At 58.3% G+C, this 13,526-nt stretch overlaps 1 protein-coding gene across 8 annotated transcripts in view; it reads left to right on the top strand.

Annotated features, from left to right (window-relative positions):
• SHANK3 (SH3 and multiple ankyrin repeat domains 3) overlaps window positions 1–13,276 on the top strand; it is a 389,687-nt gene extending 376,411 nt beyond the window's left edge. For 4 of the 8 annotated variants that reach the window (XM_083835493.1, XM_083835497.1, XM_083835496.1 and 1 more), the window contains one exon: window positions 5,658–6,291. In XM_083835493.1, the coding sequence (XP_083691619.1) occupies window positions 5,658–6,201 (544 nt within the window). In that variant the 3' untranslated portion in view covers window positions 6,202–6,291. Of the gene's footprint in view, window positions 1–5,657; window positions 6,292–11,462 lie in introns of those variants that run through there. The other 4 variants (XM_083835500.1, XM_083835502.1, XM_083835503.1 and 1 more) reach the window with 4 other exon arrangements.
• The last annotated feature ends 250 nt before the right edge of the window (window positions 13,277–13,526 follow it).

A 13,526-nucleotide genomic window follows, 5' to 3' on the forward strand; every position in this document is an offset into this window, starting at 1 on the left:
TCGTGGTGACAAGTAGCGCAAGTGCTTCTGATTTTGGTTTAGAGGCTATCCAGAGAGGTTTTCTTTCAGTTCCGTACTCTTCCCTTTTGCCATCCCTTTTCAGGGACAGTTCTCTTGAGAAAATTCTAGAAAACCAAATCCTTTTGAGACGAGAGCTGTAGAGGTGCGATATGATCTGTGTATGTACCTTCCTAGGCAGCAAGAACCAAAGTTTCCAGCTGCATTTAAGCAAAGAGAGAGAGGATTAGTCTCCAATCCTGACCTTAAAGCACAGCCTGGCCACGATCCCAAATCGCACCAAGCTCCACGTCAGAGCCTTTGGGTGCACCGAGCACTGATGGAGAATCACGAGAGCAGTCTTGTGTCTCGGTGATCTGGTAGTGAAGGTTGTTCATCACATGCAGTGAATCCTTCATGCAGTCCTAATGAAAAGCAGTGGCGATGCCTTTGAACACCAGTAGGAAAACACCTGGAAGCCAAGAGCAGTAAAAACAAAGACTTGCTGAGCAAAAGCAGTGGCTTCTCTTCAGAGTGATTGGCGGTGCGTTACCTCTGTTGCTGAATCTGCCCTAGCCTTTGTTACTCTTGAAGAAATTGGGACCGAGATACAGAGTTCAAAGAAAGAATGCTCATCCATTAGTGACTTATTCAAGAAATCTGTGGTTTAATACCTTCAGTAAAAGTATTCCCAGAAGGCTTAATTAGCTGTCCTGCAAATGCATAATCCCTCTTTGTTTGGTTATAACTTCCTTTTTCAGCAAGCTGGTGTTTCTTTTCCTTGAGATTGCTTCCCATGAGACCTGTTCTCCCCCTCTTACTGATTTCAGTCAGTTCCATACATAAGCTGTGGTGTGCAAATCAGGCCTTGCATTCTGCGTCTCAAAGGCTGCTTTTTCTGCCTGCTCTGAAGAAGCAATCCAGGCAACCAATCTACTGCTACTGCTGTTGCCAACAGACTGCCATCACTGAACTCTGCACGACAAGGGGTAGGAGCTGCCAGAACCTGGACTTGTTCAGAAAAGGAAAGCTTGAAGGCAGCCCTGTAACAGCTATCAGTGCTGCCACAGTGAAATCTGAGACAGCCAGCAACCCCACCATTTCTGTGCTGCTCATCTTCCGAGGCCCAGTTGGAGCATCACTGTAAGTGGAAAGCGAAGAAAGTATTTTGTTTTTCTTGTCAAGCTTCCCAGTTACATTTCCATGATGTTGCCCAAAGAAGTGGGCAACACCTTAGTATTCATGAAACCTGACAAACATAAAGGCTTTGATAGCATCATCCTAAACCATAGCAGCACTTGGTCTCAGCTTGTTCCAGCTGGTTGGTACGTCTGTATCAATGTGTAGTCCTCTGGCAAAACACTAATATGCCAATATGAACCTGTAACAAAGAGCAATGACCCAGAAAAAGCCCTCTAAGCAGATACGGTTGTTATGCATAATGTGCAAGTTGTCAGAAAGGATATTGTGCTGAGATACCACTTGTGAAGGATCACATCCAGAAAAACTTACCTGGATTCAGCACAGAATAAAGTGCCTGTGAGCAAACAATTGTCCTGATGGCCTGTAATGAAGTCATCTTCCAGAGCTGGACAGGGCATCAGAGACCTCTGGACATAATGCGTGGCTGGCAGAACAGTCCTCCTGGAAGTGTTGAGAGCCAACAGTGTGTTGCCAGCAGTCCATTGTGCTGAGCAAGCCAGTGCTCCGCAGAGAACAGACCTGCAAATTACATCTGCTGACCGGCCATGCCCAGAAAGGTCGGCTTCGGCTCCCCTGTGTCACTGCTGCAGGAACATGCTGGCCCTGGAAGCCTGGGCACACAGCTGATTTCTTGCATGGGGCTCCAGCAAGCCCTTTCCCCAAGCTCTCCAGACCCTGAGAGAAGAAACTGAGCCACAGAGGCCTGCTACGGTCTCATCTGGGACCTGCACGCCTGGTAGCAAGGCCCATGCTGCTGGACAGGCATCAGGTGCCCACCACTCCTAGGGGGGCACATGCCCAGGACTGCTGGAGGCTTGGTCCCGCTGCCTCTCTGCATCTCCCTGGGGGCACTGCCTGCTGCGGAAGGACCGCCTGCAACGCCAGCAGGGCCTCGCTGCCCCCAGCACCGCAGCATCTCACCACATGGTTGGTAATCCCTTGTCACAGGCAGGGGAAAACTAATAGAAGCATTGCTGTGTTTGCTGCTGTCTGGGAGATACCTGCATGGCAGTCTTACCCCCAGCTCTTGAAAGAGGGGTGGCAGTAACACCAGAACACAACTGGACAGTAATGGCCCACTGTGCCATTTGTGGGGTTTTCTAAATCCTCTGGAAGGGTATGCCCCACTCTCACAAACCCTCTTTATTTGCAGCCTGAACTCAAAAACACTCAAGGCAAGTTGCAGCATTTGTGGGGCTGGTCTCCACAGTCTGCTCTCACATCCTGAATGTCCTGGTTACGCCATGGCATAGAAGTTCTCTCACAACAGACCGTACAGAGCCTTGTGTGGAAGATCTCATTACCGACTGTACAAGCAGAAACTGAACAGCTGCCCAGGAAGATGTAGTGCAGACGATGTCTGGAGACAGGAGCGCGCAGCGTGTTGCTGCCCTCAAACCCTCAGTGCAGCAGTTGTCATTCTTCCTATACCAAGGTTAATTCATGTTTGGACACAGATTCGGGGTTGTTTTGCAAACCGCGTGGAAGGTGAATCTTCAGGCAATAACCCTGTGCAGCTAATTGCGTGCCTGAAAAGCGAGGCCCAGGGCTTTGTCTCAGCTCATTGCCCGCCGTGGGCCCTAACCACGTCCTCACTCTGCAGACTGACCTGAGGCCTGGTGGGCCACCAGCTTCCCCGACCAGCGCTATCGGTCTGACAGCTAGGTGCTGTCTGCTAACCAGCCAGCGTGTGTTTGAGGTCTGGCGTCCTTGGCACCCTCCAGGCTAAGCATCTCTTCTCCTTTCACAGCCTCTGACAGCAATTTCCCTCTCTGTCCTGCCTTTGCCAGGTTGAACAAGCTCTTGGCACACCAGCTGCCATTGTCTGCAGCCATTCCTGTTCAAATTTACCTTTCTTGAACATACGGGACCAGAATTGTGCTCAGAATTTCACAACAGATTGTATCAGTGTCTTGTGTGGCGACATTAATGCACACTTCAGATCTTGCAGTATTCTTGCCACACTGGTGCCTCCCGGCAAGCTTAGGGTGTACCGGTAGACCCAGAACTTTCTCTTCCTTCATCAATTCCCATAGACGAGCTCCATCTGAAAGCAGAGATCCTTGCCAGTAGGACACTGAATTTTGTACTGTCACTTTTTGTTCTGTTTTTTGTACTGCAGTCCTCAAGGTCATTCGGTTGTTCCTCTTTTATACTGATGGAGCTTCCTAAATGTGATTCATCGTCACGCTTCTTTATCACTCTTGCTTTCTGTGCCAAGGTAGGAAGAAAATAAGAATAAAAGGCAATGTGGCTAAGCCCACAGACTCTGGACAGACCTTCGTATTCATGTTAAGCTCATCTTCTTGAAGCCATCTCTCTAAGAAATCATTGACATGTATTAACTTCCCAGACCATGTCTTGTGTGGTGTCTGCATTAATGGCAGCGTGCTTAGTGTAGTCCATGGATTGCTGTAGCCATCAAAGGCTCTCCAGTGTCCGTCTGTCCCAGAAGTGACCCCGAGGGGAAGGCAGAGCTCAGAGGGGAGCAGGGGACTGCAGTGCGTCAGGCTGCAGGTGGCGGTGCCAGGCGGCAGCGGCCCTGGGGACGCCAGGCGTGCACACCGTGCTGTCTCGTTGCAGCCCGAGAGCGGCACCAGGACTGGGAGGTCCCCCTTGCTGCAGGCCCAGGGAGGAGCGCTCTGATGCTTTCAAGTGCCAAGCTTCAGGGTCTGACTTCACGGGGCAGCAGGAGCCCGGGCAGCGTCCTGCTCTGCGGGGCTGGGCTGAGGGGCTCTGGTCACCGGCGTGGTGGTGGCGTACCTGCAGCCTGCAGGCACGGGGAGCCGCAGCCCCGCTCAGAGGACAAGCACGTTGACATTGCCTGACTCACAGCAGTGGGCAGCGCTGTTCAGCAGAGATCGCCAGTCCAGCCCCAGTAGTGCTGCGCCTCCCGGCCCAGGGGTGCGCAGACCCAGAGCAGCAGACCCTAGCTTCTATTCAGGAGCATTCTCACCACCTCAGGTCTGCAGCATTTCTGCTGCGGGACCACCCAGGCCCCGATCAGCCACGGTTCATGGGCCACTGCCCAGGCCTCGGAGCCCTGAGGCTGAGGAGCTGCTGCAGGCGTTCAGGCCGCAGCACCGGGCTGCTCTCCAGAAACCATCTGTGCTCATCTCCGACCTGGCAGCAGTGGTGGGCTAGCTCGCCCACCAAGGCCAACGCGTTCTGTTGGGTGTACGTTAGCAAAGCGCAGCCCAGTCAAAGAGCAGTAGTCAAGGTGATTGGAGATAGGATTGAGCCGCAGCCAAAGGCCTGGGGAGGGTTCAGGGTGCTGCGTTTGCCCCCACTGCCAGACCAGAGAGACCACACAGAGCCTCAGGGTCCCCTGGCCGGTCCTGGCCCCAACAGCCACCGGTGGTAGGTGCTTGTCCCCAGGCTTCCCAAGCTGAGGGACTCGCTCAGGCCATTACGCTCAAAGGCCTTGCCCTCCAGGTTTTCTCCCCATCATTTTTTTTGTCTGTTTCTTTTCACATACCGAGAATACTTGTTTATGCCAGGCGAAGTAGTAAAGACAAGTAGGTGATGGCAGAAGGAAAGTGTTCCTGCAGCATGGAGAGGTAGTGGGGAGCAGACAGGCCAGTGCCCAGGCATACTGTGCGTCCTACTCGACAAGCGAGACTTGCTGCCCCAGCAGCGCCAGCCTGCCCGTGCCCCCAGCACGCACACAAACACGCAGACCAAGGCGTAAAATGCCCAGGGAGGCAGACACGTGGCATAACACCAGATAAGGCTGTTCAGACACCTCTTTGCCCGTTGCACGGCCCACGCTAGGGAGCTTGCCACCACTCCGGTGGCAGCCAGGCCCCGCTGTCGCCATGCTAGGGGTGGCACGACGGCCCTCCCACCCGCACGGCGCTGCCTGGGGTGGTGGCGGGGGGGGTCCCCTTGTCCTAGGAAGGGGCTCTGCCCCCACAGCAGATGGCTTGAGGTGTTATGTTTTGCTCTGGGTCCATGCCGGGACCCGACTGCAAACTGGAGCTAGAGGTGTGAGCGAGGGGAGATGGTTCCTGGTGGGAGGGGGCCGGCGTGGCTCAGCACGGCTCTGCCGCAGCCTCCTGCTGATGCGCCAAGGCAGGCAGCGGTGCAGGGGCTGCAGCTGCAGCCGTCTCGGCACGGCCGCAGGGGGCTGCAGGGCCAGGTTGCTCCCCGGGAGGTCTCCATGGGCTTCAGGGCCGTGGCAGCTAGGGCAGGTTTGGCCAGGAACCGGAGATACTTGCTTGAACCTCTTCTGCCTCCTCTGGAATAGACCTCGCAGGGCTTGCAGAAACTCTTGGCCAAAGTTCTCCGAGCCCGTGTCCCCGAGCACTGCAGAGCCACCCCTGCTGCCTGAGGCTGGCCCAGCCCTGCAGCGGCCGCCCCGCGTGTTGTGTGTGTGCCGCTGTGTCTGGGGACCTGGCCTCACCCCGCCCTCTGCTCTCTCTCCTCTCTCTCTCGCTGTACCGTTCTTTCTGCAGACTTTTCAGTAGTTTAGGAGAACTCAGCACCATTTCCCAGCGGAGCTCCGGGACCACCTACACAGTTCGACCTGGCAGTCGCTACCCTGTAACCCGACGTACCCCCAGCCCCGTGAAGCCGGCTCTGGATCGGACAGAGCCCCTCAGCACCGTGCGGCCCTATGGTCTGACCCCTCCCACCATCCTCAAATCTTCCAGCCTCTCCATCCCACACGAGCCCAAGGAGGTGCGTTTTGTGGTGAGGAGCGTGAGCGCCCGGAGCCGCTCCCCATCCCCGTCCCCCTCTCCAGGGCCGCCCCTGCACACCCTCCACCCACCAAGGCCCTTCATGCAGAAACCCCTCCACCTGTGGAACAAGTACGACGTCGGGGACTGGCTGGAAAGCATCAACTTGGTGGAGCACCGAGACAAGTTTGAGGACCATGAAATAGAGGGCACACACCTGCCCGCCCTCACCAAGGAGGACTTTGTGGAGTTGGGGGTGACACGGGTCGGGCACCGTATGAACATTGAGCGGGCACTCAAGCAGCTGGTAGACAGCTGACCGTCCTAGGCAGCGCTGGCCTCTTCCAGAGCCACCACACGGGGAGGGGGGGGCGTTTCTACTAGACTAGTAAAACCCAGTTTGATTCTCTTTCTACTCTGAGCACTGCACTGAAGGGCGCGGAGCCGAGGGCTCCCACCCGCTCACACACAGCCTGCGTGCCACGCACACGCAGACCCCGCTCAGCCCCACCAGGCCCGCGACGCCTTCGGGAAAAGGAATGTTGCATGAAATACATCCTCTTTTCTGTTCCTCCCAGAGAGTCTGGCCTGTATATCGCTTGATGTGCTCTTCCCTGGGGCGTCGCTGGTGGCAGGAGGGGCCGAGGCGCCAGGTGCCGCCGCGCCCGGGCTCCCCGCGCAGGACCTGTGGCACGGCGACACCTGGTTGGGGGGGACTGTGCAGGGCCGCCGTGCAGTCGAGGAACCGAACCTGTGCAGGGCAAGGGCTTCTGAGCAGCAGGCTCTGCGTGGGTTTTCCTGCGAGCCCAGCGCTGCTCGCAAGTCCTTTGTGTGGCAGGCAGGGAGGTGGCAGGCCAGACGCGCTGCCCCGAGAGGCTGCGTGTGGGGAGCACGGCAAGGCAGGGCCCCGGCAGCGCGGGCTGCTGTGGGAGGCAGGCCGGGCGCTGCGGGGGCAGGAGCAGGTCGGAGGCCCCGTGGGGCTGGGCGAGGAAGGGCGGCAGCGGGAGCAGGGCCCGTGGCAGGGCAGCCTCGCTGCGTGCCAGGAGAGCCGCGGTGACGGCCGCCCTGCTCCCGCCCGCGCCCTGCTCCGACCCTGCCGCGGCTCCTCCGGCAGACCTGTCGCAGGCAGGAGCAAGCCTCGCCGTGCAGGTGAGAAGAGCGCCAAGCGTGAGAGAGCCTGGCCTGTGGGCTCTGCTCCCCTGCCTGGTTGCGCTTGGTTTGCCCTGGAGAGAGAGGGACCGAAACCGCATGGATAGAAGCATGTTTGGGGGGAGTCAGAGGGAGGCTGGTGGGGAATCCAGCAGAAAACGCTTTGCCAACGTTCAAAGGGGTGGGGGGTGGGGGGAGGTGTTTTATTTCCTCTTGGTTTGGGGGTCTTGTTTCCAAGGGGGACACATTGATGGATAATATATAATCTCCGTGCATTTATATAGAGAGCAGCTGATGATCTACAAGAGACGATACTGAACTACAGGATTCCCACTCCGTCTTAGTCATCCTTATTTTGCATCTTTTTAATCAGCTATATATTTGAAAAGAGAGAACAAATATCTATATATCTATATCTATAGCTATAGCCACCTGATTTTGTTATAATTTTACTAAATCTATATATCTCTAGACTTGTTGAGATGCTGATGAGGTGGTGCCTGCACCCCTCCCCTGGGACGCCCATGACTCATGGGAGTTTTTAGTGACTGACTGAATGAATGTTAAAGTCTTTTTAAAAAAAAAAAAAAAAAACCAACAGCTCCTTTCAGACACTCTGGATTTTAAAGATTTAGAAACACAAAACAAAACTTGGTTTTTGGGACACACCAAGTCTTCCATCCCCGCAGGCAGAGATGCATGGAGAGCTTCCACTACCCTGCAGCAACCCCGCGCCTCCGGCAGGCGCAGGGCCCCCATGGCTTCAGGTCCTCCTCCCGCCTCCAGCGCTGGGGCGATCGCCCGCCCTCGGACCCCGTGCCCGCAGCGCACCGCAGCCGGCCGAGGGCTGCGCAGGCTGTGCCGTGCCCCGGCGCGAGCGCTGTGCTGGGAACCCCAGCCGGAGGCAAGCGAGGGGCAGCACTGGCATTACACCCAGTGGCTGAGGAGGCTGCGGTGCCCAGGGGCGGCCCCAGAGCCGGAGGAGGCAGCGTCCCCGTCCCCCAGCCCGGTCCCTGTCCCCCTGCCCCGTGCGCTCCCCTCCGCACTGCACCCTCAACAGCATCGCGCACCCAGGCTCAGGGGTGGCCAGGGGCTCGCCCCAGCCAGCTCGGGAGGGGATGGCTTGGTGACTGGTGTTCCCCAAAAGCTGAGTCCCCCATGAAGGCATTAACTCTTCTGGTGCTAGAGGGAAGGACAAGGAGGTTCCTTCTGACCCTCACACATCTCCGAACCTTCACAACCTTCAGCCAGTGGAAAGGCACAGGCCAAGGGTTGGGGCTGCAGCCCCTCCTGCGTGTGAGCACCAGGCTGAGGCCCTCTTCGGGACAGGTCCTGGCAGGCTGTGGTGCTGTCTCCTTTTCCCTGAGCTCTCTTGCTGGGCACGTGCCCAAAACGGCTCTATACAGAGCTCTCCAGAAACCGCTGAATTCTGTGTATTCACAAGCACTTCTTCCCTCCCCAGGCAACATCCCAGTGCTTGCAGCTGGGACAGTCGCATGGGGAAGGCAAGAGGGGGTTTCAACCTGTACCTTCTTATTCTGCAAGCAAAAATCCTGCTGTAGATACCCCAGGGTACTCCAGGCCTCCCATCCGATAACCTGGTGAGCCAAGAGGCATCCTAATTGTAATAGCAACCATTGTGTCTGCCTGAAGCCACCTCTTTGTTGACCAGGTTTGCCATCGTATTCATTAGTCTCCGGCCCTCCTGTGTGTGCCAACGCTACCGCTGTATGGTGTGTGACCATGTCCTGCCCCTGCCGCCGTGCCTGTCCCTGTGCCCATCGCTGCAGCCTGCCCCATCACGCCTCTGCCTCCGTGCACCCCTCCATGCCCTGCATTTACCCCGCTGCTCCCATTCGCCACCCGCCCTCCTCCATCCCCCGCCCAGGCACCCGTTTGCCCTCCACGATGGCCTCTCGCAAGGCCAGCAGCACTTTCAGACGCACTGAATTATGCCCTGCTCCCCATGCTGCGCTGCCCACAGCCCACTCGCTCTCTCCATTGCCCACATTTCCAGCTCCTTAGCCTGTCCTGGCATTAATTGTCACCTTCTGGTCACAAACGCTTGCTGGCATGCTCATGCACAGATGGGGACAGTTCTGTACTAGGGATGTCCCATGCCGCTGGTGGGGTGGCACTTGCTGGCACAATAAGGCTGTGCCGACAACCGCTGCCACCGCCACTGCTGCACCCCTGGCACGTAGCTCGCTGCCTGCAGACCCACCGGCTCCATGTGTCCCCTGCCTGCCCCCCCCTCGTCGCCTCCCACATGCTCTGCAGTGCCTGGACCCTCAATGCTGTCTGTACACACGTTGCCACAAGCCAAGCCCACCACTTGCCCCCTGTGACCCGAATGTTCAGGCTGATGCTGCTTCTTCAGCCCCGTGCCTGGCGAAGTGGCACTGCCACGTCCTGGTGGCACCCATGGGCGCACAGAGCCTCCGTGTCGCTGCCGCATGCCAGCTCTGCTGCTGCGGGGACTGGGCGTGCAGGCAGGCTTGTCCCAGGCTCCATGTCATGCAGGCTCTGCCTCAAACTCTGTAAAACATTAGAATTTAAAAAAAAAATAATTTAGTTTGGCTGTCTGTTCCTCATGCTGCTTCTGTGAGGTTGCTCTGGAGCCTCTCACTGACGTAGAAATGCTCATTTCCAGCCTGCACTGAGCCATATGAAGCCCGTGCCCATTTGTCCCTAGGCTGCTCGTGTCCTTCTGCTGGCTTCTGCCTCTGCTCCCCCACGCTTCAGAGCTCCCTGGCCATCCCGTGCCTCGCTCTCCTGTGCTCCGTCCCACGGGTTCCCACCATGGCCGCTCCTGGCTGTGTGGAAGGGGCAGACGTGGCCCTGCGGAGCACGCTTTCTTTCTGCACACCACAGCTTGGCGGCCGCTCCAAACCTTTGCACCACTGATGGCTTGGCCCAGGCTGCCCAGCTTGGCTCTGCAGCCCCTGCCCTGCCCTCACCCCCAGCCCTGCGGCCCCCCCCAGCCCAGCACCTCCATCTCCTGCCCCGCTGCCCTGGCCACACCAGCCTCCCCCGTGGCTCTCACCTTTTCCATTCCCACAGCATTTCCATCTCACTGCCAGCTTCTTTCCGCCCCACCTGCAGGTAACGCAGACCCCGGCAGCCCTCACCCCCGGTAGCCCCGTGTCCTACGGGCGTGGAGCTGCTCCCCTCCTCCAGCCGGAGCACGCAGAGCTGCTGCCTGCTGCTCCCTGGCATCCCCCCCGGCACGACCCCAAAAGCCTCTCCCCGGCCCCTGGGGCCACGGGGCGGCCGGTGGGCACTGCGGGTTGAAGTGTAACCGTGTTGTCCTGAGTGCAGGCTGCCCCTCGGGCCCTCTCCCGTGGACTGCGGGTCTCTGCCCCTTCTGCAGCTGCTTCTGGGGCGACGCACAGAGACCCTGCCTGCACCCGCCCCTCGCTGCGAGGGGCCAGAAGACTGCAGAGCGTAACTTTTCTGCAGGAAGTTCGGTCTGGGACCTGGAAAGCTGGACGCCTTCTTGCCATTTCCGAAGAGCCCTCCTCCACCCCTAGCGCAGCCCCCTCCTCCTGGCGAGGGCTGGAGATGGTGGATGCACTGCTCTGCCGCTGGCGGAGCTGGCGGCCGCGCCGCCCCAACGTGCACCCCAGCTTCCACATCACGAAGCAGCTGCAGCCGTACCTGTGTTGGCAAACACTGCGTGAACCCTCGGGGCCGCCAGCCCCAGGGCCACCACGGCTGGTCCCAGTCAGGCATAACACAAAAGAAGGCGACTTCCAACCACACTCGTGCCATCGCCCCTGTCCCTGCGGCTGCTTGGGTCTGCCACGAAGTCCTGCTCCCCTCTCCCTGTCCACACAGCAGCGACAGCTTCATCCTCCTCATCACCCTCCCGTCCCCTTCATAGACATACGTGTGTGTGGAGCTGGACGAGCGTTGGCCTGGGGCTTTGGAGACAGCACCGTCCCAGGCAGCGCCAGGGCACCCGCGGGGCGAGCCTGCTCCGTTTCGGGGCGGCACCCGGGGCGCTTGCCCTGCCCGTGCTGCCCGAGACGCGAGCGGCCAGGGCCAGCGCCTCCCCGCTCCGGACAGCTCGGTCTCACCGGTGCCGCCTGCGGCCCAGGGCTCTGCCCCTGTGCCTGGCCAGCCGGCGGTGCCGGTCACTGCCCCGCTCAGTGGCTGTGCTGGCCCCGAGCAGCTTCATCTCCGCTTCAAGCACCAGCCAAGCCGAGGTCTCGAGTGCCCCGCACTTGCTGGAGGACGTCCCCGCACTGGTCTGCCCGGGGGCTCCGTTCCCTGCGGCAGCGTCACCAGGAGCAGTCGGTTGCGTACCGGCCTGACGGCCAGCAGTGGTCTTGTCCCATGATCATTTCTAGTCCCACCTAGACAGAAACGTAACTTTCCAGCTAACGCAGCTGCTGCTACTTAACTTTTTTTTTTTTTTTTTCTCAGCTGAAGCAAAGAGGATTTTTTTCCCATGTGTAGATAGCTCTTTTCTGACTTTATATCTACTCTGATGGCATTGGCATCTCCATTCCAAACATCTCCAGACCCAGTGAGACATTTCATTTTGAAAAGCCATTCAGGAGAAGGCAGAGCGATAGGCGAGGAACCCAACCACCCGGCCTTGCGGCGAGGGTCCTGAGCGCAGCTGGGCCCCACCTGCCAGGACGTCCTGGTGCGCCAGGACCCGCCGCCGTTACTGTGATTCTCATGGCTTCTCAATGACTTGGGTTATCTGCTGTAAAAATGGATACACCTTTTCTTTTCTTTGAAGGGATTTTTTTTTTTTAAAGTTGTTGATATTTTTCCTTTGTCCAGACGAAATTCATCAATCCTTGTTCTCCATAAACCCCTGTCTGTAATTCTGACTTTAAGAGACGAGAAAACAAAACCCAAAGCACTTTGTTCCTGGTGGGCGAGCTTTTGCAGCTCAGACCATGTCGAAGCAGCAACAAAGTGTGGCCTGGTTTTATTTTTTCCCAGCACACGTGCATACCCCCCCCCCATTGCCGGCATGCATGTATACATGTGCGTATATACCCACATGCACACGGCCCCCGGGCGCGTGCACACTCTCACAGACTCTGCATGTGCATAGACAGGCTCGCACCCTCGCACACACGTGCGTGAACACACGCGCACGCACACATCTCACATCCACACTCTTGTTTCCCCCCAGACGAACTCACCTGTGGGTTTTTGTTCTGTTTTTAATTTTACAGGGTCAGTTTGACTTCACCCTTATTTTGTATGGATTTTCTGAGGAGATTTCTCCTTCTCCAGAGTCATGGAGGTGTGACCATTCACCTCCCGCCCTTGACGTTGTGATACACATACCCCACAGAGATCTATGTTTCTTATATTATATTATTATTATTATTATTATGTAATAAATTTATAAGAAAGCTCTGCTTTGTTCTGTGGTGTTTCTGCTCCAGCAGTCCCCGTTCCGCACTGCAGCAGCCCCTGGACCAGGGTTGCACCCGGGGCCCCTCTTCAATCCCTCTGCGGTCCCTGGGGATTGCCCCAGCCTTTGGTTACCCCAGCACCAAGACCCGTCACAGCCCGGCTGCTCTGCTGGGGGGGTTTCTGTGCCCCCCGGCCTCAGCCAGCAGCGGGGCTGGGGCCAGGCAGAGGCCACTTCCCGCTGCACGGGGACGCCGGAGCCTCTCGGTGACCCCCACAGCTCTGGGGCAGTGTGTGGCAGACCCACACCAGCACCCAGCACCCTGGGGCGCCCCGTGCTGGGGAGCAGCTTCCCGGAGCCAGGGCCCCTCTGCAGGGAGTGGGGCTCCCCCGGGGCCACAGCACCCAGCCCGGTGCCTCAGGCCAGGCTGGGAAGCACTGGCAGGAACCAGCCTTGGTGAAGCATCGTCCTCGTCCCTGCAGCTGCAGCCCCGCGGGGATGTCCCAGGGAAGGGCGAGTGTGCCAGCGTCCCCCGACGGAGCCGGCCACGGAGCTGGCCGTCCAGGAGCAGGGCAGCGAAAGCAGCTCCTGGCTGCCCAGGACACGTGTAGCTGGAGTTTCCCAGACCTTACACGAAAACTTGAGGCGATGTGCACAAACTTGGGCTGACGCGCACAAAGCTTTGTTCAACATCTGCAGCTGATGGCAAGCACCGACACCGAGGTCACCTGGCGGGTGGGGGGGCAGAAAGAGAGGAAAGGAGAACACCCGGGGAGATGCGCAGTGTCCCCAGGGGGTACCCTATGGGAAAGCCCCCAGCACCCTTCCCAGCACAGGATGGAACCACAACTGCCTCGATGAACCCCCCACACCGTGAATCCCTTGCTGGGGTTACTGGCCCTGATTGGAATATGCTTAATTAGGTGCAAACGCTGCATGCGAAGCGGCTGCGGGGCCTTGTGCACATCTGCTGCCAGGCAATACCGGGGTATGGAAGCGGCCGTGACCTCCTGCTGGCCGCCTTGTCCGAGCCATGGTGGGACCAGCACTGCAAGGGGGGGTCAGGGCAGTGCGCCCCACCACCCGCAGCCCCCGTCCCACGGGCT

Source organism: Anser anser (genome assembly GCF_964211835.1).
Source record: "Anser anser genome assembly, chromosome: 1".
Taxonomy (NCBI): Eukaryota; Metazoa; Chordata; class Aves; order Anseriformes; family Anatidae; genus Anser; species Anser anser.